The 27,560-nt window shown below is 40.9% G+C and overlaps 1 protein-coding gene across 1 annotated transcript in view; it reads right to left on the bottom strand.

Moving 5' to 3' along the window:
* KIF13A (kinesin family member 13A) overlaps window positions 1-27,560 on the bottom strand; it is a 216,818-nt gene that overhangs the window by 46,178 nt on the left and 143,080 nt on the right. Inside the window, exons 7-15 of the mRNA XM_007461260.1 lie at window positions 25,363-25,497; window positions 24,570-24,682; window positions 13,984-14,095; window positions 13,398-13,610; window positions 11,194-11,304; window positions 9,448-9,582; window positions 7,761-7,891; window positions 611-697; window positions 346-512 (exon numbers count right to left, since the gene is read on the bottom strand). Coding sequence (XP_007461322.1) covers window positions 346-512; window positions 611-697; window positions 7,761-7,891; window positions 9,448-9,582; window positions 11,194-11,304; window positions 13,398-13,610; window positions 13,984-14,095; window positions 24,570-24,682; window positions 25,363-25,497 — 1,204 coding nt within the window. The remainder of the gene's footprint in view (window positions 1-345; window positions 513-610; window positions 698-7,760; window positions 7,892-9,447; window positions 9,583-11,193; window positions 11,305-13,397; window positions 13,611-13,983; window positions 14,096-24,569; window positions 24,683-25,362; window positions 25,498-27,560) is intronic.

Here is a 27,560-nt window from a genome sequence, read left to right as displayed (position 1 = left end):
CCCGCGTCTCCTGCATCGGCAGGCGGACTCTCAAGCACTGCGCCACCAGGGAAGCCCAATGATGTTCTTTTTTGTTGTTATTCTATACTCTTCAGAGTAATACATTACACTTGTTTTTCCATCTGGCCTTTTTTTCATACTTCATTTTTATAATTAAAAAGAGGGGACTTTGAAGGTAAAAATCCAGAAATAGAGATAAATAAAAAGGTCAAAATCTTTATTCCTGCAACAGAATCCCCAATTTGATACACCAGAGATCAGACTGACAATTCTCTAGCCATGCTCAAATTCTCCTCAGGTTTATTTAAAGAGTAGAGTAAGAAAGTAAATGCTTAAGGGTCTTACCATTACTATTCAGTGTTTTCATGATAACTTCCATCTGTGCAAATTCATAGTTATAGTCTGGTTCCGAGGAAGCCTCACTGGCTGCATCCAGGTCATGCTCTGGGGGGCCCGTTTCTTTTTCAAAGTCTTTCAACCAATCTCGCCGTTTCCTCTTAGGTAAATTAATTCTGTGGGGTTTTTCACCATTAAAGAAAATCAACGTGTTTTACACTCAGGTAAGAGAAAAGGTGTATGAGTGAACATACTAGTGAACACAAGCTGTTACCTGAAGAAGTGGTTATTTCCCCACAGGATTCTGTCCCCGTGCCACAGCTGGGTGGTGCTGCACACGAGGGTGCCGTTTACGCAGGACCTGAAGGAACACCAGGGGGGCTACATCAGCTGGATGGTAAAGAGCAATAAACCTAGACCCAGGAGCCAAAGAGATAACTGGGGGAACTTTCTCTTAATAGGCATATTCGACTAATACCTAAAGAAGGAATAACAGAATTGTAAACACTATCAAAATACACAATCTAGGCAAAAATGATCAAGGGATGCTGATATCCCTCAAAGACAGACAACTGGACATGATGTGCTCCTGATGGAGATGGGCAACATTGCCTATGGCACATTCTTGTCCATATTTGAGTTGAACCTGATCAAGCCTCTATACCTAAAACCAATTTAGGAAACAGAAAGCACAGCGGAAGATGTTAAATGACGCCGTGGGATGCAATGAGCAAAATGCTGACTGTGGGAAGCAACTAGGTGTCTGCAGCAAATAAAATGCAAGGTAAAAAAAAGTGCGGGAGCAAAGGAGGGGGACCCATGGGCTAAAAGAGTCCCAAGGAACATAACAACCAATGACAATGGTTAAATCTTATTTGGATCCTGATTTCACGAAACAACTGAAAAAGAACCTTTATAAGACAACTGGGGAAATTTGAACACCGCCTCAATGTATGATTAGTAAGGAATTATTGTTTATTATTTTAGGTGTGATGGTACGGAAGCTGTGTTTAAGGATACTGGTCTTTTAGAGATACAAGTGGAGATATTTATGGATGCAAAGTTACAATATCTGGAATATGTTTAAATAACCCAGAGGGGAGGGAGGAGGTGACGTGGAGGACATACAAATAGAAAATAAAACTGTCTATGAGCTGTCATTTTTGAAGCTGGATGATGGCTGTATGGAGGCCTGTTATACCATTCTTTCTACTCTTATGTTTGAAATTTCCCATAAAAAAAACTCAGGGAGAACATAAAAAGAATACCAGGTTTAAATCCTAAACAGCTACCAACCAAATGGTAAAATCAATCAAGGGGAGGGAGGTGAGGGGATGAGTGAAAAAGTTTAAGAGGGATTAAGAGGTACAAACTCCCAGTTATAGTGACATATAGTAACTACAGTGGTGACCATTATGTAATATCAGTATGCTGTATACCTGAAACTAATATAATACTGTAAGTCAGTTACACTTCAATAAAAACAAACAAACAATTAGAGGTGGGGAAGGAAACTCTGATAGTCTTTGTTATACTGTATATATTACACCATAATGATGTACATTGTGTCTGTGGGTTTATGTTGGTCTATGTATCCTGGACTTGCCTGAAACAAATCTTGAAGAAGCAACTGTCCAGTGGACATTTGCAGGTGGTCTTTCAACAGTGCAGCTTTCCTCACATTGTAACTTTGCTACAGCTTACTGGCTATCAAGGGGCTGTGAAGTCAGTAGCCTAAATAAGTCACTATAAAAGATTTTGTAGGATTTCCTGCTTATTAGAAGATCTCAACAACCGATCCTTTGATACAGTTAAAGCACTGTCACTGTGAGTTTTTTTAGGGGGAAAGGAAAACTCCTCCAGAAATTTTAGCATGGACAATTTTAGTCTTCTCATAAATGTTTCCTTTACCTAAAAAAGAGATTTTGCTGGCATTTAAAAACAACACTCCCTAACATCATACAGAAAAATAGAGTCAAAAAGGATTAAAGACCTAAATGGCAGGCCAGACACTATAAAACTCTTAGAGGAAAACACAGGCAGAACATTCTATGACATAAATCACAGCAAGATCCTTTCTGACCCACCTCCTAGAGAAATGGAAATAAAAACAAAAATCAACAAATGGGACCTAATGAAACTTAAAAGCTTTTGCACAGCAAAGGAAACCATAAACAAGATGAAAAGACAACCCTCAGATGGGAGAAAATATTTGCAAATGAAGCAAATGACAAGGCATTAATGTACAAAATTTACAAGCAGCTCAATATCAAAAAAACAAACAACTCAGTCCAAAAATGGGCAGCAGACCTAAATAGACATTTTTCCAGAGAAGACATACAGATTGCCAACAAACACATGAAAGAATGCTCCATATCATTAATCATTAGAGAAATGCAAATCAAAACCACAATGAGATATCATCTCACACCAGTCAGAATGGCCATCATCAAAAAATCTACAAACAATAAATGCTGGAGAGGGTGTGGAGAAACGGGAACCCTCTTACACTGTTGGTGGGAATGTAAATTGATGCAGCCAGTATGGAGGTTCCTTAAAAAACTAAAAATAGAACTACCATACAACACAGCAATCCTACTACTGGGCATATACCCTGAGAAAACCATAATTCAAAGAGTCATGTACCACAATGTTCATTGCACCTCTATTTACAATAGCCAGGACATGGAAGCCAACTAAGTGTCCATCAACAGACGAATGGATAAAGAAGCTGTGGCACATATATACAATGGAATATTACTCAGCCATAAAAAGAAACGAAATTGAGTTATTTGTAGTGAGATGGATGGACCTAGAGACTGTCATACAGTGTGAAGTAAGTCAGAAAGAGAAAAACAAATACCATATGCTAACACATATATATGGAATCTAAAAATAAATGGTTCTGAAGAACCTAGGGGCAGGACAGGAATAAAGACGCAGACACAGAGAATGGACTTGAGGACACGTGGAGGGGGAAGGGTAAACTGGGAAGAAGTGAGAGAGTGGCATGGACATATATGCACTACGAAACGTAAAATGGATAGCTAGCGGGAAGCAGCCGCATAGCACAGGGAGATCAGCTCGTTGCTTTGTGTCCATCTAGAGGGGTGGGATAGGGAGGGTGGGAGGGAGACGCAAGAGGGAGGAGATATGGGGATATATGTATACGTATAGCTGATTCACTTTCTGTACAGCAGAAACTAACACACCATTGTAAAGCAAATATATTCCAATAAAGATGTTAAAAAAAATTTTTAAAGAAAAACAATAAAAGCAAAACAAAACATTAGGGGGATACTTAATCAATTAATTAAAGTTTAATTTGCTATAAGGGCTGTCAAGTGAAGTTTGATGTAGAAAAAATAATGAGTATTATTTTGAGTTTTAATTTTTCTGTAAGTTACTTTTCTCATATACTCTCATTATCTGGCTCCTAATCTTTAGGGGGACTTTTAAGCTCAAAGTTATGGAATAAGGAAAATTCACAGATGAAAATAATCACTCTTTTGTAGTAATATTTCAAGTCTGGTGGCTAAGTTTTTATTGATAAAAAATACCCTGGAAATACCATCTTAAATGTCTTTAATCTGTCGTACACAAACATGGTAAAGCTTTGGTGTGTATGTTTTACGCTAACATGCTCCCTTTATTCTTCAAAATGACTCTCAACATTGTGACTCAAGTTTCAAAAGTCTGTTTCCCATCTATTTGGAAATATGAACTGATTTATTCATCTGCAAAAATGGAAAATGAGATCAGAATATATATGTATATGTACATCTATTGTGAAAATTAATAAAAGGAAACCTCAACTAAAATTGGAGTCAAGAGGCCTGAAAAGGGAACTCTCATACCCCAACACTCATCGTCAATTATCCCAAAAAGGAAGATGTCAGTTACCCCAAAAGGAAGAGACCTACCCTGCACCCCCAACAGGAAGTGCCACTACTTTACTACCCCAGCAGGAGGAAGGAAGACTTCCTCTGCGCCCAGCAACAAGCCCAGCCAATTAAAAAACACCTCAGCTCAGTTAATGAGAAACTGTTGTCACCTAACTTTTACTTTCCTCCAATGAACTTTCATTTTCGTTCCTTGCTGATGACTTCCTTTCCTTGTCCCACCTTCCTTACTATAAAAGCCTTCCACGTTGTGTAACCCCTGATGAGATGCTGCCCAATTCACAAATCATTTAATACAATTACATCTTCAAATTTACTCAAAATTTGTTTGTTAACACTATACATATATAAATATGTACATACATACATACTTTTGCCAAAAAGATGAGTTTTTAAAAAAAGTTTTATAGAATACTTATCTCTTCTACCTAAGAAACAGACATTCAATAGTCAGTTTTTAAGAAATATATTTCTCCATTGTTTATTAAGGCATCTAAAAAGCCCTCCGGAAATTCTAGGAATAGCAGTATGATCAAGAGTAGAAATGTGTCACTCAGGTCCTTTATTATTTTAAACTCTGAATTATAATTTTAAAAATTCAGTTCCTTATCCTCACTGGCCATATGTTAATTCTCAAGAGCACTATCTCAATAGTGGCTACCAAAATGGTCTTAGCAGATATAGAACCTTTCCACTATCTCAGAAAGTTCTATTGAGCAGTGTTATTCTAAAATAAAACTAAAAATAGTTCCAGAGCAAATCAGAGAGAAATGTAATAAGCTTCATCTCTCTTACTTACTGATTACTTTTGTGATCATCTGTATCTTTAGAGGACCCCTATCTAGATGCTAACACACACACACACACACACACACACACACACACACACACACACACACACCTCTGAACATACATATGAACATATCACTTTGCCGTTTATAGTACACTCTTATTACAATAATATAAAAAAGAAAAAGTTATGGAAACTGCCTGGTTTGGTAACATACCCAAGCCAAGAAATTAGCATTAAAAAGTCATTTCTACTTGAACACATGCCTGGGGTACTTGGAAGAAGCAAATATAAAATCTCTTTGCAGGAATTTATGTAGCCTCACCCAAGCCACAAGAATCCTACAGATAAACCGCTGAAGAGGAGCACATCTAAAAAATCATGAACTGCTTTAGGAAGCAAAGTTATCAGCAGATACAACAAATAGTTGGATTGAAGCCCCAGCAACTTCAGAGAACAGAATTTCCCAGTAAAGGCAATAAAATATGTAAAAATAAAATTATTAAAGCATACAATGGAGTAAAAACAAGCCTCTACCAATAGAGACCAGGCATATCTAAAAAAGGACTTCCTAAACTTCTACAAATGAAAAACAGAGACACTGAAATTAAAACTCAGTAGAATGTGGTTAAGCAGCAGGTAAAACATGACAAGAGAGAACCGGTGGACTTGAGGACAGATCTCAGGAAATACTGACTATCCCTTCACGCCATGTCTCTCTCTTGCTGTGTCTCCAATCCCATTTCCACCTGCACAACCAAGATTCGGCCTGCTTCCTCACCTCCTATTCTTCTTTCTTTGCATTTTTTCCTTCCATACCCACAACTGCATGGTACTTAAACATTCCATGGTTGTTAATGTCTTCCTAACTGCTACGTCCAATAGAAGCTCTTCAGCTTCTACTCTGACCTCTTTCTTAAATGTTCTCTTCCCTTAGATCCCATCACTGTATCCTGCTGTTGCCTCTGTGCCTCTCTGACTCCCTTGTCTCACCCTACTTCATGGATTATCTTCAGACCATCCCATAAACATTGGCTTCACCCTTCCACTATTCACTCTAGACCCACTTTCAAGACAGGCAACACTGATTATGCCCAGTCTGTATCTTTAGGGTAGTTCTCCTGCCCTAAATCCAACGTGCAACTGGAAATCTTCACATTGATATCCCAAGGACACCTCAAACTCAAAGTATTCCAAAGTGAACTCATTACCACTCATTGCCTATCATCCTCCAAACCTGTTCTGCCTCTTGTATTTATTTTGATTTAGTAGTGCCACTGTTTATCTCATCTCCTAAGACAGAAATCTAATATTGCTCACTTCTTTTCTTTTACTAAGTGAGTTCCCATCCTGTCCCCAAGCACATCGCTAAACGTCGCTGACTCTCAAGTAATTGTGAAATACATTTTGTTCTTCACTTCTTTTGCTACTGCTGTGTTCCCACAACAATATCGTAATAATATCCTAACAGCTCTCCCTACCTCCAGTCCTGCAAACCCCACACACTTTTATAGTGATCAGATTTGCAGGTTATAAAGATCACTTTAGAAGGAGCACTTATTTTCCTGTATAGTAACAATTGTTTCTATATATTCTCCTCTACCAGGTTTTGAGTTACTATACTTGGGCATTCCCAGTACAGAGCCTAGAGGAAGTATACTGAATGAATGAACCACTGCCCTGAGGTTACAGGAAAGGGGGAGACTGCACAGGGTGGGGAAGGACAAAATGTAGGATAAAAAGACATGGAAGTAAAATCAGGTATGAGGAAATCTACCGAATAAAATCATTTTCAGATGTAGTGTTAAAAGAGAATATGATCAAATTATGTTGTGTGTGTGTGTGTGTGTGTGTGTGTGTGTGTGTATGTATATACACACACATAATTCTGTCAATAAAAAAAAAGTATGAAAAAAAAAATCCAGAGCTTCTAATAGGGGGATACAGCATGAAACTAAAATCTATTTGAACTTGGAATAAGTAAAAATTAAGGAATGATATCATTTCACCATTAAATATCTTAATAATATATCACTATAACAGAAGGCCTACAAATTTCATGAATCATGTATGCTATTATTGTTAGTCTCAGTTTTTCATCACTTAGAAATGTATATGGGTGATATTAACAGAATAATTTGAAATGAATATAGTTTTCTTCATAAAAATGTGTGTTCTGAATTATGTGAGTTAAGGAATACTGTTTTAGGACTTCATTTTACACATGATTATAAAATAATTCAAGACATCATTTAGTAGAAATTAAAAAGTAAATATATTATCCTGTCAATTCTCAAATTTTTACATATTATAGCCTAGTTTAGGAATTTTTCATATAACGGAGTTATCTGATTAACTGCTTTTCATACAATGCATTACACTCGGTAATAACAAATAACTTTATACAATAGATATGTGTGTCAGGCACTGAGCCAAGTGATTTATATGTTTTGTCTACTATTAGCCTCATTTATCATATGAGGGAATTGAAGATTAGATAAAAGAAGTATCTTATCTAAGATCACCCAGCCCTCAAGGCAGAATCAGCCACCCTGAAGATGGTGCTCGAAATCTTGCTTACACAGCTCTCTACAAGCAGAAAGCAAAAGCCAGTGTAGCCTTAACTCTGATATAACTAAGCAAACAGACAGAAAGGGTCAGTCTACGTCTAAAAATAAGGCACTTGAGCTATGTTAAGGAGCTGCTTCTTACCTTTAAGGGACATTTCTTACCTTGCATTTTCTTTTGGAGTGAGGGTGACCTCTCCATCAGAAGCAATATCAATCTCACAGTGCTCAGGCTGAATTCCTATCCCAAAGAGCTGGATGTCCTGTGAGGTATCTGCACCTACCCTGGTATGGTCCTGACAACAGATCATTAAAGAAAGAAAAACCTACCCTTACAAGTAACTCAGCAAAAGTTCATCACAATCAATTCGAATAACCCAACAGCACATGCATGACAACATTAGATGAATCAGATGGAAAATGTGAGATCTGGCGCACTGTAGGTCAAAAGCTTACCTTAATACACTAAATGTAAAATATGATTAAACACTACAAAAAAAACCCAAACCCTGATCAACAGTGATTAGCTATTATTTTAGAACGTAAAGAAGTCAGACTTGATAGTAGAATACCTTGAGCTCCGGTTTTAACTGGACGACTTACTGTCATGTGACCGTGGGCAAGGCATTTCACTCTCTGAGCCTCAGTTTCTTTTTTCTTTTTTTTTTGCAGAACCAGAACAATATTATTAATATGATCTAATGAGCAGGATTCTTTCTCAAGGATCACCTGAGTTAACGGTGAAAGTGCTTTGAAAACAGCTCTATAAATTCAAGAATCATTGAAAATAGTTTCATGGAAAGTCATATTTTCAAATATGTAACTTTTAAAGTGATTTAAAAAATAGTTGAGTTTCTAATACCAAATTACAGAGTACTGAAGCCTGTGGATTATACAATGTACAGATTAGCATGATTTTTAAGTACCTCAAACCTCAGACATGTGAGGACTGCGACCCTTGGTGACTCTGCCCACTGCTCATCCTCTTTGTTTGTTCTATTGCTCTAAAAACCATGCAGTCACTATGATAATAATATACTTCCCTATTCAACAGAGAAACTGCAAGACTTGGTCTTTCAAAATTAAGATTTCAGAAACAATTCCTTACCCCTTCATCATTTCCTAAATGAATAGATCTTAAGTCCATTAGTGGACTCTCAATAAGTCAGGGGCTATTTGTGCCATATTTATTTCTGGAAAAAGTAGAATAAAAAGGATGATAGAAGACTGAGGTTCCCTTCTTCACTTCTAGCTTATTCTCCACTCGTACATTCACGAGGCAGCTCAGAATCTTTAACGAAGCAGTCTGAGAACTGCTGCAGCGAGCCCTGCAGCCTGGTCAGTGGCAGTACCCTGAGGCCGAAGTGCCGAATCCAAAAGGCCACGCCCATCTCCACACTTGAAGGTGATTATAGGACCAAAAGTTATGTCCTGAGCATACAGGCTTAGGAGGGATGGATATGGAAGAAGCCTAGCTGTCTAATCTTCCACAAGAGTCTGCTTTAGGCTTGTGCTGATCTCGAGATCCCCTTAGAATTACTCAGAAGCATAATGGTGACTCTCCAGAGCTTCTCAGAATCCTGTCACCATAGCCAGGGATCACTCTGACACCTTCCATTGCTCACTCGTGCCCCTCTGATGGAAATCAGCCCAACTGCACAGCCCCAGTAGAATGCAAAAGAGCTGGTTTTCACTCTTAACGGTAACTTGATTGAACTACCAATCCTCTTACTTTTAACGAGAGCTAAGCTGGATACAAAATGCAAAATCATGGGGACAGGCACCCAGACTCAAGTGGGAATCGTACGTGACGGAATTGGGATTGCAACTATCCACTAATATACTCTCTCACCTTTAAATAATAAACCAGAAGTTCGTTGAGAGCAGGGTCTGCATTCAGGTTGACTAAATAGCACTTGTCATCCCCCACCTTGATACCAGACGTCTCCAGGGAAATCCCCATACTTTCAAGTTGTCGTTGCCTCTCCTGTGCACAGACACAGACAAAAGCAGGGAAGCTCTATTTGTTGCTCTAGTCATGAGATGTATCCGTGGAAAGCTTAAGTCACTATTTCTGGGGACAAGGCCAGTGAAATTACACATTCTACTCAGTTCAACCAAGTTCACTGAGATCCTAGAACACATGACATCTTGTGTCAGTGTTTTAGGGGCACCAAGGATGAACCAGGCACCATCCTGCCCTTAAGGGCTTCCTGTCCAGTGGAGGTGATAAGACCACACAACTAGAAGTAAAAGAGGAGAGCCCTGTGCCATTGGAGAGGAACAATGTGCTGCAGGGCTTCAAAGGAGGGAAATCATGATGGGTTAAGAGTCCAGGAAAGGCTTCTTTCAGGAAGAGAATGCATTTGAGATGGTTCTTGAAGCACAAGAAGAATTTCAGTAGGAGGAAATGGGAGAGCAGCAAGGTAAGGGCAGAGTGTTCTAGGGGAAGGGCAGAGGAAAGCACAGTAAAGACTCGGGGCGCACTGGATGATTTCAGGTGGGAAAGTCAATGTGGGAAAATAGTGGGAGACGGGGCTGGAAGAGCAGGCTGGGTCCCTTTTGCAGAGGGCCTCAAATTCATTCAAGTTATTCAAGAAATATTTATGTGTTAGGTACAGATCTAGGGCTGGGCATATAAAAGCAAACAAAACAAAGCTACTCCTTTCATGAAAACTTATATTCTAATGGAAGGAGAGAGACCATGACAAAATAGACAAGTAAAATACAGAATTTCCAAAGGTGATATGGGCTATGAAGAAAAATAAAGCAATGTAGGAGTTATAGAAAGTTAGGTATATGTTTGTGATATCTACAAGACACATATAAGCAGCAGGCTGGACTAGGTTCCAGTTACTGATTTCAAGCTACCTGATTGGGATGGTCCAATACTTATAAGTGGTCAATGAGATTAAACTGCTCATGAAATGCATAGTGCAGAGGTTCATCTCTCTCTCATACACACACACTCACATGATTAGTCCTTGCTTTTTATTTTCTCAAGTAAAGTTCATAACAGCATTTGCTAACAAGCTGAAGAATCATGCACACTGAAAAAACTACTGATGTGCTGCATGTTGTGAATTCTCTGCCAATCAGGTAGCTGCATGCTTTGCCAGGTGATCTAAAACCACAGAACAGGTTTCTGGTTAAATGTGAAAAGCAGAACGTATTAAAGATGTTTCCTGAACCGTGCCTGTACAAATTCAGTGCTCTGCAACACTTCTAGCAAATACAGGGACCAAACGGTAGTTAATAAAAAACAATGAAGTCAGTGTCTAAAACGGATCTTTGCAGGCTCTAGTTCAGCAGAAAGAGGTCCTTAAAGGACTTTTTGAGGATGATAAGTGGCTATACAGAAAAGACAGCAAATGAAAAAGAATCACTATAGCACGGGGAAACATATTCAATATCCTGTGGTAAAACACAATGGAAAAGAATATATATATATATAAAAAGAATGTCTACATGTGTATAACTGGGTCACTTTGCTGTACAGCAGAGACTGGCACAGCATTGTAAATCAACTCTACTTCAATTAAAAAATAAAAAATAAAAAAAAACCCCACAATATTTTAGGCCCAAGTTATCAAGCTACCTGTGCAATTTCTTCTGTTTTCCTCAGCTTCTCTTCCCAAGTCACTGTTAGTTCTCTTATCAGCTTTTCAGACTCTTCGAGCTTCTCTTTCAGTTCAGGGGCCTTCATGGCCTTTAAAATGAAAGCAGAGAAATCTGATTTTCTAATTTTTTCCACCATTGTGTACAAGACAATCCCTTATTGTCCTTCTTAAGGGGTTATCAACTGTCTGTTGGAAGCAATTAAGCCACACACTGTAAGGGGGTTTTAGACCTTTATTAATCAAATGAAGTGAAAGAGTAAATGGCTGCTACTCTTTGAGGGAGAAAAAGAAATTCCAGTGCCCTGAATTAAATAGATACAAATCATCCCAGAGTAATTTTAGCCATCGTACTTAAATTTCACATTTAAAGACCTAAAAGATGCTAAAGTTCACCTTCAAAATAGAAAAGTATGAGAACAAATTACTTAAGTAGACTTCTTTTTCAATAAGACAGAGATCAACACACATCACTAATAAACACATTCCAGTTACATTAACCTACCAGGAAAGGTGGCAATTCTTCTCATTTATTTTAAAATTTGAGTCTGGGCCATTTGAACTACTTTTCTTATTGATGGTAATAAACTTAGCATATTTATTACTCACTTGGAAATAGGACTTCTGGTTAAAAAGGCAGTAATTTCCCTCTGTGTTTGCTCAGTGAGAATAATTAAGGGGTCTAAATATAGCTACATGCAGCTTAAGAAATTTGGGGGGCCTTTACTTGGCCACCACATATACTTTTTGGACACCTTATAGTAACATGAGCTTCTGCAGAGTATAACCCTATGACCAAGAAAGACGGCAGAGCTCAGACAGGAAGCTGAAGTGCCGATGATGTGGAGGCCGGCTGAGGATGCTTGAGTCTCACTCTGTTAACAGAGCCTGGGAGTGACATTTAGTACTGGGTCCAAGGGGACATACATGAAAATTCTACATGAACCTGCTGTGGTTCCTCTGCTCTACCCTTTGGTCAGGCATTGTTCTAGCTACCCGCCCTAGATTACATGGTCACAGTGGAAATGCAGATTCAAAGAAAACAGGGAGGATGGAGATCATCCACCTACAGACAAATTCCAGAGCTGTTATACTCTCTTCCTAGGATCATGACTCGCATCAAAGTTTATCAGCATTTGGATTTTTCAGGTGTTATGCTACCCTTCTTGGCATTGATTTTTAAAAAAATTATGCTTGATGCACTCAATGATGATTATGATGATAATCACAAAAAGAGCAACATTTATCGAGCACTTACCATGGGCAAGTCATTGTGCTAAGTGCTTTCCAGCATCAATGTTGTACTAAGGGTTAGCGATAAAAAAATTAATAAAACATGCCTCTTGCACTTTAGGAGCCCGTGGCCAAGAAGACGAGAAAGACATGTAAACAAAGAGTTATAATGCAACTCCACTATCACCAACAGATGGAATATTCAGATCCCTGGCTTTGACTTCCTTTTCTTTGTGGGGTCAGAAGACAGTGGTATGAAGGAATGTGAACTTAGAAGCCTTAGGTACACATCTGAATCTTGGCATGTGGAAGCATGTGACTGAAGTTAAGGCACTTGACCTTCATCTCTTACTATTTCAGTGAGACAGTGCCTCTCTGGCAACAGCTATTTGGAAAGGGTTATGGTTATTAAAGTCTGGGTAAAGCCAAGGAAAGATGGTAACAATGCAAAATGATTTTGTTCCCTGTCAGGAGCTGATAAAAAAAGATAAAATAAAAGGAGATTTCTGAATTTTTCCTAATGCTAACTATTCTTGACCACCTTGTCCTCCATGACTTAATGAGGAGATGATACAGAACTAATTTCTCTGAAAACGGCAAGGCTGCGTGGGAATGTAATCTACAATGTTAATCAAAGCAGCATATTTGGGTCTTAGGATTTCACATTGGAAGAGATCTGGGCTCAAGGGCCAACTGATTGACTGAAGCAAACAGGCAATAGCAGCACCTCTCTTTTAATTGTCTGCTTCCTTGACTGTCAGTTCATGGGACAGAGCCTTGCATTATACGCCTGTGTCTTCACAGTGCTTAGCACGGAGAAGATGCCCATCAACTCAGAACTGCTGCACCACTTGAGGCGACCTGGAGGTGCAAGCGAGCTCGACCTCGCCTCGCCACTCAGACACCACAAGCCGGGGAGCTTGGATCACAGGGAGCACTGGGCTGACCATACCTCAGCCTGCGAGAGTTGCTCTCGCAGTTTCTCCACTTCCTCCCGCAGTTCCCGGATGACTTTTGCATTGGGATCCTCATTCACAACGGCATGGTTAACAATCCTTTTGGCTCGATCGGCATATCTTAGTGTGGAGAGGGTCTCTTCGTAGTTGTCTGCTGCTGGGCTAATAGTGGCGATCATAGAGGTCTGGCTGTTGCCCCCCAGATTGTCCTGCAAAATATTTCAAATAGCATCTTAGGAAATGAGGCCCATTCCATGCACAACGCATGAGAGAAGCAGCAAACGTGCACGGATGACCTCTGCGGTGAAGAAAACTCAGTGTGGAAATGGGTTTGTATTTCACAAGTAAGTTTATGACAGATGAAAGTGGTCTCTCTCTATTCACATCAATGCACAATGCCTGCCAAACAGCATTATTAATGGAAAAAAGGCAACAGGAATGAGTTTTCATCCTGCATGTTTAGGAATCAGGATAACACTATTGTCAGGAGTTCGTTGTGTAGTATTTTGCACACACTTCTCAGCTGTCACCACTGAAACAGCCAATTTCTAGTTGGAAAAGAACACGAGAACAATGAATTACCTTAAGAAGCCAAGTGAGGACTGAATCACGATAAGGCACAAATTTGTTTTTACCCTTGCCAGCTGCCTGGTCAGCCAGTGATGAGATAACCAACCCCAAGGTTGTAAGTGATCTGCCAAGAGAAAAATTAAAAAATTAGTTTTATGGAGTATTTATTTAGTTTTCGTAAAATAATAATCCTTCTAGATAATAAGTATAAAATTATAAGTCCCGGGCTTCCCTGGTGGCGCAGTGGTTGAGAGTCCGCCTGCCGATGCAGGGGACGCAGGTTCGTGCCCCGGTCCGGGAAGATCCCACATGCCGCGGAGCGGCTGGGCCCATGAGCCATGGCCGCTGATCCTGCGCGTCCGGAGCCTCTGCTCCGCAGCGGGAGAGGCCATAACGGTGAGAGGCCCCCGTACCGCCAAAAAAATTAAAAAAAAAAAAAAAAAAAAAAAAAAAAATATATATAAACCCCATTAATTTAAAAGAATGAATTTAGAATCCCTGTAGAATCTATTCCGATCAATCACAGGACCTGTGAAACATACATTTCAGAACCTGGAAACATACATTTAAAAGATTGCACTAGAGGGGTTCCCTGGTGGCGCAGTGGTTGGGGGTCCGCCTGCCGACGCAGGGGAAGCGGATTCGTGCCCCGGTCCGGGAAGATCCCACATGCCGCGGAGCGAGCCATGGCCACTGGGCCTGCGCGTCCGGAGCCTGTGCTCCGCAACGGGAGAGGCCACAGCAGTGAGAGGCCCGCATACCGTGAAAACAAAAAAAAAACAAAAACAAAACAAAACAAAAAGATCGCACTAGAGAATTATAACTTACTTCAAATATTATGTTTAAAGTCTCAACCATTTACTCTTTGAGTCTAACTTGGACCACTCTGGCCTCTGATTTTCCCAGAGTAACAATGTAACTTGCAAAGCACCCTTCCACTACAGTTACAAGGTACATCCTGTTCATCTGCTTAAAGCTGGCAAGCTTATTTCAATGTGGAGTTGCTACAGTCTAACAAAGAACTACACAAGCAGAATCTTGGAAGCCTTCCCAGGCCTACTGAATCAGAACCAGTTAAAGGTATCTCCAGGTGATTCACACGCACATTAAATTTTGAGAAGCCCTGGCTGAACAATACCCAAAGTGATACATACATTCAGGTGCCAGGCCTATGAGCCTCAAAAGTGGTCCTGGGACCAGCAGCACCAGCACAACTTGCAGCCGTGTTAGAAATGCACATTCTCAGGCCCCACCACAGACCTACTGAATCAAACATTCATGGTGGGACTCAGGAACCTGAGCTTCCACAAGCCTTCCAGGTGATTCTGATACAGGTAGAGTATAAGAACCACTAGTCTAGGCTAATGAGTGTCCCGTGGTGGTTAATACATGTTCTCTGAACTTGGAGAAAAGATCACCATAGAAACAACAGATTTGTGGTATTGAGGGATGAAGGACATCCTTGTATCATAGTTATGCACCAATTGCTCTTTTAAAAGAAATCAACTGAATTCCAAGTTTAGCAGCCAGAAAAGAGCAGTCTCAGGGCATCTCCCGGGACGGCAAGGAAGGTTACATGATATCGTAAAGACAAAACCCTTTGTAAATGATTAAAAAATTAAAAGCTACTACGTATTTATAAAAAACAAGGAAGGACACAAATCAGCATGTGACTAGAGCTTAGCAACTGAAAGACTACATAGCTTTCTTTCTAATGTTAACAATAGATTTCCATTAAATAAGTTGAAAGGAGTAAAAGCATATTTCCCATCACACAATATAATTCTCCAAAGGTGAGTCACTGGAAAAGTCATTGAAATACAAAGCAATTCCAAGAGGCAAAAATGAGTCAGAATTTTAATAACCAACAGCCATTACTGCCACGTGACATAAATATGTGTATCATAATTGACAAATTTAAAAGTTAAACAAATCCACTCCAAGAGAAATGAAAACATATGTCCAAACAAAAACTTGTATAACAATTTTCATAGCAGCAATATTCACAACAGCCAAAATGTGCAATCAGTCCAAAGGTCCACCGAATGATGAAGGGAAGAATAAAATGTGGCACGTCCTTGCTAAGGAGTATTATTCAGCCATATGAGAGGAATGAAGTTCTGAAACATGCTACAACATGGATGAACCTTGAAAACTTACAAGAGAAAGAAGACAAACACAAAACGCCACTGTCCTGGGTTGTATAGTGCCCACTCCCCACCCCCAAATTCATGTCCACCGGAACCTTAGATGTGACCTCATTTGGAAATAAGGTCCTTGCAGATGTAAATAGTTAAGATGAGATCATACTGGCTTAGGGAGGGCTCTGATCCAATGACTGGTGTACTTAAAATAAAGCCATGAGAAGACACAAAGACACACAGGGGAAAACAACAGGTGCAAATGGAGGCAGAGACTGGAGTGATGCATCCACAGGCCAAGGAGTGCCGGCAACCACTAGAAGGTAGGAGAGAGGCATGGAAGAGGTTTTCCCTCTGAGTCCCCAAGAAGGAACCAACCCTGCTAATCCCTTGATTTTGGACCTCCAGCTTTCAGAACCGTGAGAAAATATATGACTGTTGTTTTAACCCATCCAGTTTGTGGTAATCTGTTATAACACTAGGAAACTGATACAGCCATATACTGTTTGATTCCATTTATATATGAAATATCCAGAAGAGGCAAACCTATAGAGATGGCAGTCGTGGTTGCCTGGGGCTGGGGAGGTGGGGGGAAGGGGGAATGATCTGGACACCAGGTTTCTTTTGGGGATGATGAAAATGTTTTAGAATTAGATCGTGGTAATGGTTACACAGCTCTATGAATATCATAAGCTACCGAACTGTACACTTTAAAAGAAATTTTAAGAAAGAAAAATGGCATGTGATATATATGAAATAGAGGGAAAAGGGAGTTCAATATAAGGCAAAAACACATTTCTGCTTTAGATATAGAATACTGGGCATTTTTCACATTTTGCTACTATTGAAATGAAGTTTTCATTTGGAAGCAACTCTTTGGACTATCCCCAATTTTGCATACCCAAATGCAGCAGAAATTACTTTAATTCATACCAACTACAAAGAGCTCAGCGACTCAAGGGTCAATACCGGCAATTCTGAGGTTAACAGTGGTCCTACAGCTCTATAACTTATTCAGTTAGAGAAGCTTAACACTTGTAGAAGCCATGCTCTTTACCTAACGGTGTGCATACATTCAAAACAATAACTTCATCTGAACCTAATATGGTCCTCTTGGAACAAAAAGAAATAAACTGCAGAATGAGTGGGACTCAGTGATGACTGAGAGGTCACCAGGTTACCCAGTGACGAGGGGTCCATGCCACCCCCCCTTTCTGGGTTGCCCCCTGGAAGCAGTGATCCAGGGGCATCTAGGATCCTAAAAACCATTTGAAAGTTCAATGTCTGAAAGTTGAACACCAGGCTTACATATTTTAATGGGAATTTTATTTCCAGGGACCTTAAAAATATAACAAAATAACTAATTATGCACCCTGCTAGCTCTGCTGTTTCAGCCTGGAGGCAAACAGGCAGCTCATGGGTGTCAGAACGGGGTGGGAGTGTTTTGCCAATTTTAGGGGCTGAAAACGTTACTCCAGGAATCTTTCTCCTTCTAGGAAAGCACCGCTCCTTTCCCGAACCTGCTGGAGGTGGAGACAGTGAGGAAGTTCCTAATGGTTAAATCTCTCACCACAAGTCCTTGGGCGGGGGTAGGGAGGAGAAGGGGGAGGGGCTGGCTGCGGAGGAAGGATGACTTAGGCCAGGGGATAACATCTATAAACAGACAGCCGGGGCTTCCCTGGTGGCGCAGTGGTTGACAGTCCGCCTGCCAATGCAGGGGACGCCTGTCCGCTGAGCCTGCGCGTCCAGAGCCTGTGCTCTGCAACGGGAGAGGCCACAACAGTGAGAGGCCCGCGTACTGCAAAAAAACAAACAAAACCCCCCAAAAAACAGACAGCCAACTATAATAAGGGAGAATTCGGGATCAGAAAGAAAGTAAATAAAACTCAGGAGGATCAAAAATAAAAGTGGCTCGCTGAAAAAAAAAAACTGTCAGATATATGTACACATACAGCTGATTCACTTCACGGTACAGCAGAAACCAACACAACACTGTAAAGCAACTATACCCCAATTTTAAAAATTGTCATAATTCAACTTTTTTTTTTTTTTTTTTGCTTTTCTATACCTTCCTTAAACCTACCTAGTTTCCCTTGAAACTCCAATTACCAGATTCCTTCCTTTAGGAGTAGATATGATGTGATGTGAGTTAGCTATAATGTCTAGGATGGATTTCAAATCTATTTGACCTATGTTTGCAGTGATCTTTTTCTAAGATCATAACTGTAGGACTTATTAAACTTTATCAGGGTCAGCTGTGTATGCACTGCTCTTTCTACTTAGACTGTGACCACCGTGGCAGCAGAGACTGCTATGCCTGGCTTACAGAAAGCACACAGTCAATATCTGCCAAGTTACTACGCTGAGTCTAGAATACGGTGAAGAACAGAAGAGGAACCTCTTTCTACAAAGGACTAATTCAATGACAGTTTGGGTACACTCTGTGGGTGCTGGCCCAATATCCATTTTCCCCTTCTAACTTGCTAACGGACACCTGATTTTGCTGGGAAGGATGAACCGAGCTAAAATCTCTACGGAGTCCTCTGCAGCTCGGAGAAGCCACGAAACACAGTTCTGGCCAATGAGATACAGGGAGATATTCCTGGGAGGCGCTTCCAAGCAGGCTATGGTTCTGATAGAAAAGGTACATAGTCAGCTGACAGAAGCCAGTGGTCATTTCCCCATCTTGTTTGGAACACAGATATGGATACAATGCCTGGAATGGTGGAGCTGTCTTGAGGTCATGAGAGCCGCATGAACGCATACTAAGGTTAGTACATACAGCTGTGTGCCTGATAGCATTTCTGAGGTATTGGACCTGCCTCTGACTTCTTGTTAAGTGAGAAAGATTAACTCATCACTTGGTTGTCATTGCAGTGGTTTCTGTTGCTTACAGCATAATGCAATCCTTGGCTTTTACAGAATTAGTCAAAAGATGATGAAGTTAGTGGAACTGAGTTTAGCCCTCTTCCCCAGGAAGTCCCCACTCCTTACAGGAAAGGAGAAATGCAAAGTGGCAATTTATGTGGAAAATTATGGTGAAAGGACAGCACCATCACATGACAGGAGAGGAAAGAAAACAGTTATATCTACAGTATGGGCCTCATTTCCACTCACCAGTTTTCCAGTGACTAATGCAAATCATTAAACTCAAATGTTCATCTAATGAGTATCATTCCCAATCTCATTTCCATTTCAATTGCTGTGGTGTAATAAAAAAGCATATACGAATATTTCCAAAAAAACCCCAAAACGTTCTTTTGCACATTTGTTCTAGAGACATTAATATATGTTATACCTAGAATTCTGTCATCAAGTAAGCTCAGGGAATCATGAAGTTATACGGGACTCACGACTGCAGGATTTCTGAGCGCTTTTAGCACTGGGAATCTCCAAAACAAGGCTTTATAAGTAGCCTTTCTCAAAATTATTTATCCAGGGGTCTTTTTCTCCCCAAAGCCACTTGAGGAACTAGTATTTCACAAGAATGTTTTGGGAAACACTGAAGTAACAATGGCACATGTCCCAAAAGATGTGGCTACTGCATCCTCAGGAGCAAATTATTGCTCTGTCCCTTGTGGGTCTCTTGTGTTAAATACAGAGACATTTATTCAGATTTCTTTCTTCACATATGTGGACCCTGCAATGCACAAGTGGTAAATTAACAGGGACCCCCACCCGCCCCTGAATAATGGACAGAAGGCAGGCCACTTTTATTCTCCCCTGGTACAAGTTCACATTTAGTTCTGCAGGCAAAACCCACCAAAATGGGGTTTCCGAGGGGAAATGAACAGGAGTCATGGAGGGTACTCAAGAAGAAAAAAAGGATTGAGTCACATGAAACATTAGAAACGTTGTGCTTATAAGTTATTAAAACAAATTACAGGGGTTTCCCTGGTGGCGCAGTGGTTGAGAGTCCGCCTGCCGATGCAGGGGACACAGGTTCATGCCCCGGTCCGGGAAGATCCCACATGCGGCGGAGTGGCTGGGCCCGTGAGCCATGGCCACTGAGCCTGCACGTCCGGAGCCTGTGCTCCGCAACGGGAGAGGCCACAACAGTAAAAGGCCCGCGTACCGCAAAAACAAACAAACAAACAAAAAACAAATTATATGACAGAATCCTAGGAGTAACATATATTAATATCCCTCAAACAAGTGTTCAGTAGAGCCCATTTTTGGAAATGTTTAGTATATACTTTATTATTAACCACAGTAATTGAAATGGAAAGGAGACTGGGGAAGATACTCATTAGATGAATACTGTTGGCATTTAATGGTTGGCCATTGCTGAGAATAAAACAGAACCGTTTTCAATGACATTCCTACGGGTATTAGAGAGTGTTCCATGATCTAAGTGAGTTCTCAGAGAAGTTGAACCAACCAGTCTCCAGGAGCAGAAAAAGGCTTCGTCCTTCCGCCCTCAGTAGACAGAGGAGCAGCAGATGGACTCCCAGACGCGTCCCCTGTGAAGATGGTCTACAGATGACCTATCCCTCCCCGGCCCGGAACAGGCCTTGGCAGTACAGCCATACAGTGCCTTAGCTCTCCGCGTGAAGGAATAACGTGTGCTGTAAAGCTCTTAAGAGCTTAAGGAGAGGTGAAGCCCCTAAATCCATAGCCCATTAAGCAGACACTAATGTCTGTGTGAAGTCCCTGGCAGGTCTGCTTAAGAGGATTATTAATGTTCCATATAAATAAGCCCCAGAAGGAGGCTGAGAGGAAGCTTAGGAAACATGTCAGAGATTTCTTTAATTTTAGCCCTCCACTGGGCACTGATTTTAAGGCTTAAAAAAACCATTTGTGGAACTATCAGGCAGCAGTTTCAATATACTATTTATTTTACTAGTACACACTTAACATAGAGCTTACTAGGGGTAGGCCTGTTCTACGCATGCTACAAGTAGTCACTAATTTAATCCTCACAACAGCCTTATCACAGTGTTTGCTCATCCACATTTTACAGGTGAGGAAACAGAGGCACAGAAAGGTCACACCCCTAGTTTCTGTAACTAAGAAGCTCCCGTGTCTCCTCTGGGAAGCCTTCTGCAAACCTGCCAGCTGTATTGTCACCCATGTCCCCACCGCACCCTGTGTGTAAGTTTCTATGGCAGTTAATGTATTAATATAACTCCTCCAAAGGTCTCCTTCCTCACTGGACCTTGAACTTCCTGAGGCTAGGGTCTGATCTTACTCACCCCTTTCTTCTTATGCCCAGTCGGTGTTCAACACATATTTGCTAAACGGAACAAAAAAGTGCAGGTCCATTTATCTCTTACTGGATATCCTTGGGGCCACATGTGTTTTGAAATTCAGAATATTTTGGATTTGAGGAAGTTCAGTGCATACACTTACCCATGACCACTGGTGGGATCTGGGACAGCAGCCCACCGTAAAATTCATTAACGTTTCTGCAGCTAAACTTATGAATGGCCACCCTAAATGAGTAAATAAAGACCATAAATGAAGATAAAGACCTCATCAGAGTTCAGGTGAGGGTTCACCAACAAGTGAGCTATGAAGAAAATCAGAAAAGCACTTGGTTTTCAGAGCACTTTGGATTTTGGAACTGCAGGTAAAGGACTATGGGCCTCTCTTTCTACAAAGGTCTCTAAGACAGCTGTGCAGACCACGGCATGGTCCTACTGTGAGAAGATGTCCCATCAATTCAGTGACTAAGTACCAATGACCATGCTGAGAACTTGGAGGACACCTGGTGGAGACCTGGACCCACAGTGGGCTCCCGGCACATATGCACCAACTCAGGGAGCTGAGAGAGATGTGTGAGGTAAAGAAAAAAGCCCTGGACTAAGGTTCAAGGGAAAGGGTTCAGAGACGGCTCCACTCCCTTCGAGCCAGCTATTTTGGGAAAAGCACAAGACCAACTTGGCAAACATCCACAGGCTGGTAAGTGTGTCCTAAAAAAACATGCTTCAATGCTGGGTGATGTAGCACTTCTCAACATCACCTGCTCGAGAAAATCCCTCCACCTTCTTTTGCTTTTTTGGATGAAGTAACTTACTGTTATCTTAACCTATGTGCTCCTTGAGGGCAGCAATCATGCTGTAACAAATAACCAGAGACACAGTGGCCTAAAACAACACAACTGTATCATCTCACAGTTCTGGAGGCCAGAAGTCTAGAATGTGCTTCCCTGAGCTAAAACCAAGGTGCCGACAGTGCTACGTGCCTTCGGGAGGCTCAAGGGGAGAACCGTTTCCTCGCCTTTTCCAGGTGCCCACGTCTCTCGGCCCATGGCCCCTTCCTCCGTCCTCACGCGAGCAATGGACTGTGAGGTCTTTCTCACCCACGTCACCCTGACGCTGGCTCTGCCACTTCCTTCTTTCACTTATAAGGAGCTTTGTGATTAGACCCACCCGAATAATCTTCTCATCTCAAAATCTTTAACTTAATCACATCTGCAAAATCCCTTTGTGAGGTAAAATATGCACATGTTTTGGGAATTAGGACCCGGACATATTTGGAGGACAGGCAAGCAATATTCTGTCTACAACAGTATCTAAGTTCCTCTTGCATCCCCACATCTAATGCAGTGCCAGACACATAGCAGAGGCTTAATAAACGTCTGCTTAGCTTTTATTCATACTACTTAAATATCTCCAACCTCATCTTTAAACAGAGAAAAAGATACATATAATGAACCTCACATGAAATAATGCATATGAAAGTGCTCCCAAAACTAAAAAGAACCATAAAAATGTAGATATCTCATAGACTAGTAGTAAGGAATACATACATCCATTTGTGAAAGAGCCAGTAATATAACTAAGGAAAGATGATAGGAAGCTAAAAGAATGCCATTCACTCCATTAAGTCATAATGGAAAAGAGCCAGTAGCTGGAGTACCTAAATCATGCTATCATGTGGCCTTGAGGTAGTCCAGTTTGAGACACTACATAATTTAGTGTCCAAATTGAAGGGGGCACTATTAATATTTCCTCTGGGACAAAAGTATCAATCAGGACTCTTTCCGGCAAACAGAACACTTGGGCACCCCACTTACAGCAGTGGGGTGAGCCTGGGCTCTCAAGCCAAACAGCCTACAACCAAATCTAAGATCCACGCTTAGAGTTTTGTGACCCTGGATGCTCTCTGCCTTGGTTTCCTCATCTGTAAAATGGGTATAATAGACCCATCTCACGATGCTGATGTGAGTTATTACATATAGAGCATTCAGAACAGTGCCTGGCACATAGTAAGAGGTCAATAGAAACTAGTGATCGTTACACATGAAGGCCAGCCATACTCAAAATTTCCATAAATTCGCAGCACAGAATTCCCAGTGGCTTCCCGCAAGTGTAGACACAGGCAAAGGGCTGGCATGGCTTAGCACCAGTAAACAAATGTCTAGGAGGGGTGAGTCTTTTCTTTGGTACCTGCATCCTCACACCCTCATTTCTGCTTGCCCATCCTGGTTCTTGCACTCATTTTGGAATGCAGAGCTGTATGCCCGCCCGGGCTCCTACAATGCTTTGTCATGAAATAGAGCAAAATCCTTTGTTATTAGAGCAGGAGACAGAATGACTGGAAGTTAACCCCATAAAGCAGCAGTCTGTGCAGTGAGCACGGCTCTGTCCATCTGACAGAGGGGGTGATATTTCACTGCTAATTTTAAACTTTTGTAAACTTTTGTAAAATTACAATGTGCCAGTACCACTTTGAAATGCAAGCTGCACAAACATGCTCCTGACTATATTACCTCTTGTCACCTTCCGTCCTAAACAAAACACCAAGTTCTTATGTCTCAACAGAAAAATTCAAGTACAAACTAAGCTACTTTCTGCTCACGCTGTTTATACAGCTTATAAAAATAACAGCTACAACCATTAATATTTATTCAGTGTATACTACGTGCCAGGCTTTGTCCTAAGCACATTATGGGCATTTACTGTGCCTTTGCTGTACCCGCTGAGAGAAATGCCTTCATCTCCTTGTCCACTGGGCCAACTCCTACACACCCCGCACCTCGGCTCTCCCCCAGCCTTCACCACATCCCCGGGCATGCTGCAGGCACTCAAGGCAGAGAGTGAGAGTTCAGGATGGCAGTTCGTCAATAAATGTTACTTTTGGCGGGGGGAGGTATTGATGTTTAAACCGTAGTAGCCTTACAAAGGGATTCGAAGCAGATTTCCTCTTCAGCATAAGCTCCTCGAGTTAAATTTAAGATATGATTTGATTTACAAAATTGCAACTTGCGTTCACCTAAGACTATATTATACAGTGATACACTGGGTGTTTGTACAAGGTTTGAGGCGTTTTACTAAACCTCATGCATCTCAATAGAGGCAAGTGGATGTTCTTCAACCCAGTTCATTAAAGCTACACAGACTCTGCACCATCTGTGATCAGAGCCATCTGACCCCTGGTAATGCGACAAGTCCCCCAGGCACACAAGAAGCTGGGTGGGGCGTTCCAGCGGGAGTTGCACCAGCCTCTTACTTGTTAATGTTGCTGCCTTCTTTCAGTCGCTCTCCCGCGGCTCCCGTTTTAGACACTCTCTCGCTACCCGCCAGGTCCACCAAGCTGACCTTGCTCACTTTCTCTCCCGAATTCTAGTCGTGAGAAACGAGAGAAACGACACACATGAGTGCAGAAACCACACAGACATCTACATATATCTCAGCACCACAACTAAAGCCATCCCGCTACAACAAGGCATTCTCCTCAAGAAGACCTTAAATTGTAAGAAGAGTTCTTGGACTGGCAGTTTCACAGGCAAAATTTAGGTTGGCGTAGCAGTGTGGCATTTTGTTTTGTAGTTGGGAAGCAAGTGCACTGGGCTTTCCAGAATACAGTCAGAAAGCTGGAGCTTTTATGCACCTATGAGAACATACCAGGACATGAGGATTCCTCCGTATTCAGGTCAAATCCTTCTTTTGTTGAAAAAGTTTTCTTTAGGCTAAATGTGGCAGTTTCCTCTTTAATATCCCTTAATGACTATGATGTAAACCCAGTTGTTTTTAGGGGAATTTCAGTATGAAAGGATACATATTAAAAGCTGTACGGTGACATCATCACGTTCTTTAGGGAGCTTATACAAGGAATCCAATTTTTTAAAAAATGTTATATATAAAGTAAGACCTAACAAATTAAATGATGTAAGCAAAGTAGCTCATCTAGTAAGTAGAAGAGCTGGCATAAAGTTCTCAGGAACTGAATCCAGACATGAAACAGTTCACTCATGCAGGTAGAGCTCTTTCACTGCTACCGAAGGTCCTACCCGATCCCTCACCCCAGACTGTAGGTCATACAGCGTCTGTGTGATGATGATGTTGAACACAGCATGGGAGCGGCTACTTTCTTCATTCATGTTGGTCGCAGCTACCGTCCGAGACTTATTTCCCTCAGACATCAATGACTCGATATCCTAGAGAAAAAGCAGAAGGAAAATATTAGAAGCAAAAAACCCAAGAACAGCATCCTGCCCATCAAGCGTATGTGTTCATTATGACGCATCTGTCACCACCCTTCCATATAAACCTCCTGCTTCTCCACAGATCCTGTTTTGAGCTTCCACTCCCTCGGTGCTTTCTAGTGGATGAAATGTTTCCCCCACTCTTTTTATTTATTTTAAAAAATTTCTATTGGAGTACAGTTGGATTTACAATGTTGTGTTAGTTTTTGCTGTACAGAAAAGTGATTCGGTTATACATATACATACATCTGCTCATTTTTTAGATTCTTTCCCCATAGAGGTTATTACAGAGTATTGAGTAGAATTCCCTGTGCTCAACAGAGGTTTTATTTTACTATATTTTTTTAATAGATCTTTATTGGAGTATAATTGCTTCACAATACTGTGTTAGTTTCTGTTGCACAACAAAGCGAATCATCCATATGCATATCCATGTCCCCATATCCCCTCCCTCTTTAGCCTCCCTCCCATTCTCCCTATCCCACCCGCTAGGTCATCGAAGAGGACCGAGCAGATCTCCCTGTGCTATGCGGCTGCTTCCCACCAGCCAACTATTTTACATTCGGTAGTGTATATACATCGATGCTACTCTCACTTCACCCCAGCTTTGCCCTCCCACCCTATGTCCTCAAGTCCATTTCCTATGTCTACTTCTTTATTCCTGCCCTGCAACTAGGTTCATCACTATCAGTTTTTTGTTTTCTTTTTTAAATTCCATATAAATGCATTAGCATACGGTATTTGTTTTTCTCTTTCTGACTTACTTCACTCTGTATGACAGACTCCAGGGCCATCCACCTCACTACAGACAACTACAGTTTTCATTTCTTTTTGTGGCTGAGTAATATTCCATTGTATATATATGTGCCACATCTTTATCCATTCATCTGTCGATGGACACTTAGGTGGCTTCCATGTCCTGGCTATTGTAAATAGTGCTGCAATGAACATTGTAGTACATGTCTCTTTTTGAATTGTGGTTTTCTCAGGGTATATGTCCAGTAGTGGGATAGCTGGGTCATATGGTAATTCTATTTTTAGTTTTTTAAGGAACCTCCATACCGTTTTCCACAGGGGTTGTATCAATTTACATTCCCACCAACAGTACAGTGCACCCTTTTCACCACACCCTTTCCAGAATTCACTGTTTCTAGATTTTTTGATAATGGCCATTCTGAGTGGCATGAGGTGATACCTCATTGTAGTTCTGATTTGCATTTCTTTAATAATTAGTGATGCTGAGCATCTTTTCATGTGTCTCTTGGCCATCTGTATGTCTTCCTTGGTGAAATGTCTATTTAGGTCTTCCACCCATTTTTTAACTGGATTGTTTGTTTTTTTTATATTGAGATCCATGAGCTGTTTGTATATTTTGTAGACTCACCTGTTGTCTGTTGTTTCATTTGCAAATATATTCTCCCATTCTGAGGGCTGTCTTTTTGTCTTGTTTATGGTTTCTTTTGTTGTGCAAAAGCGTTTAAGTTTAATTAAGTCCCATTTGTTTATTTTTGTTTTTATTTCCATTACTCTAGGAAGGGGGTCACAAAAGATCTTGCTGTGGTTTATGTCAAAGAGTGTTTTCTTCTAAGAGTTTTATAGTGTCTGATCTTACATTTAAATCTTTAATCCATTTGGAGTTTATTTTTGTGTATGGTGTTAGGTAGTGTTCTAATTTCATTCTTTTACATGTAACGGTAGTTTTCCCAGCACCACCTATCGAAGAGGCTGTCTTTTCTCCATTGTATGTTCTTGCCTCCTTTGTCATAAATTAAGTGCCCATATGTATGTGGGTTTACCTCTGGGCATTCTATCCTGCACCATTGATCTATATTTCTGTTTCTGTGCCAGTACCATACTGTCTTGATTACTATAGCTTTGTGGTATAATTTGAAGTCAGGGAGCCTGATTCCTCCAACTCTGTTTTTCTTTCTCAAGATTGCTTTGCCTATTCGGGGTCTTTTGTGTTTCCATACGAATTGTAAAATTACTTTTTCTAATTCTGTGAAGAATGCTAT

This window comes from Lipotes vexillifer, unplaced genomic scaffold, assembly GCF_000442215.2.
Source record: "Lipotes vexillifer unplaced genomic scaffold, Lipotes_vexillifer_v1.1 scaffold863, whole genome shotgun sequence".
Taxonomy (NCBI): domain Eukaryota; kingdom Metazoa; phylum Chordata; class Mammalia; order Artiodactyla; family Lipotidae; genus Lipotes; species Lipotes vexillifer.
The sequence above is the reverse complement of the archived record's forward strand: the minus strand, read 5'-3'. Positions and strand labels throughout refer to the sequence as shown.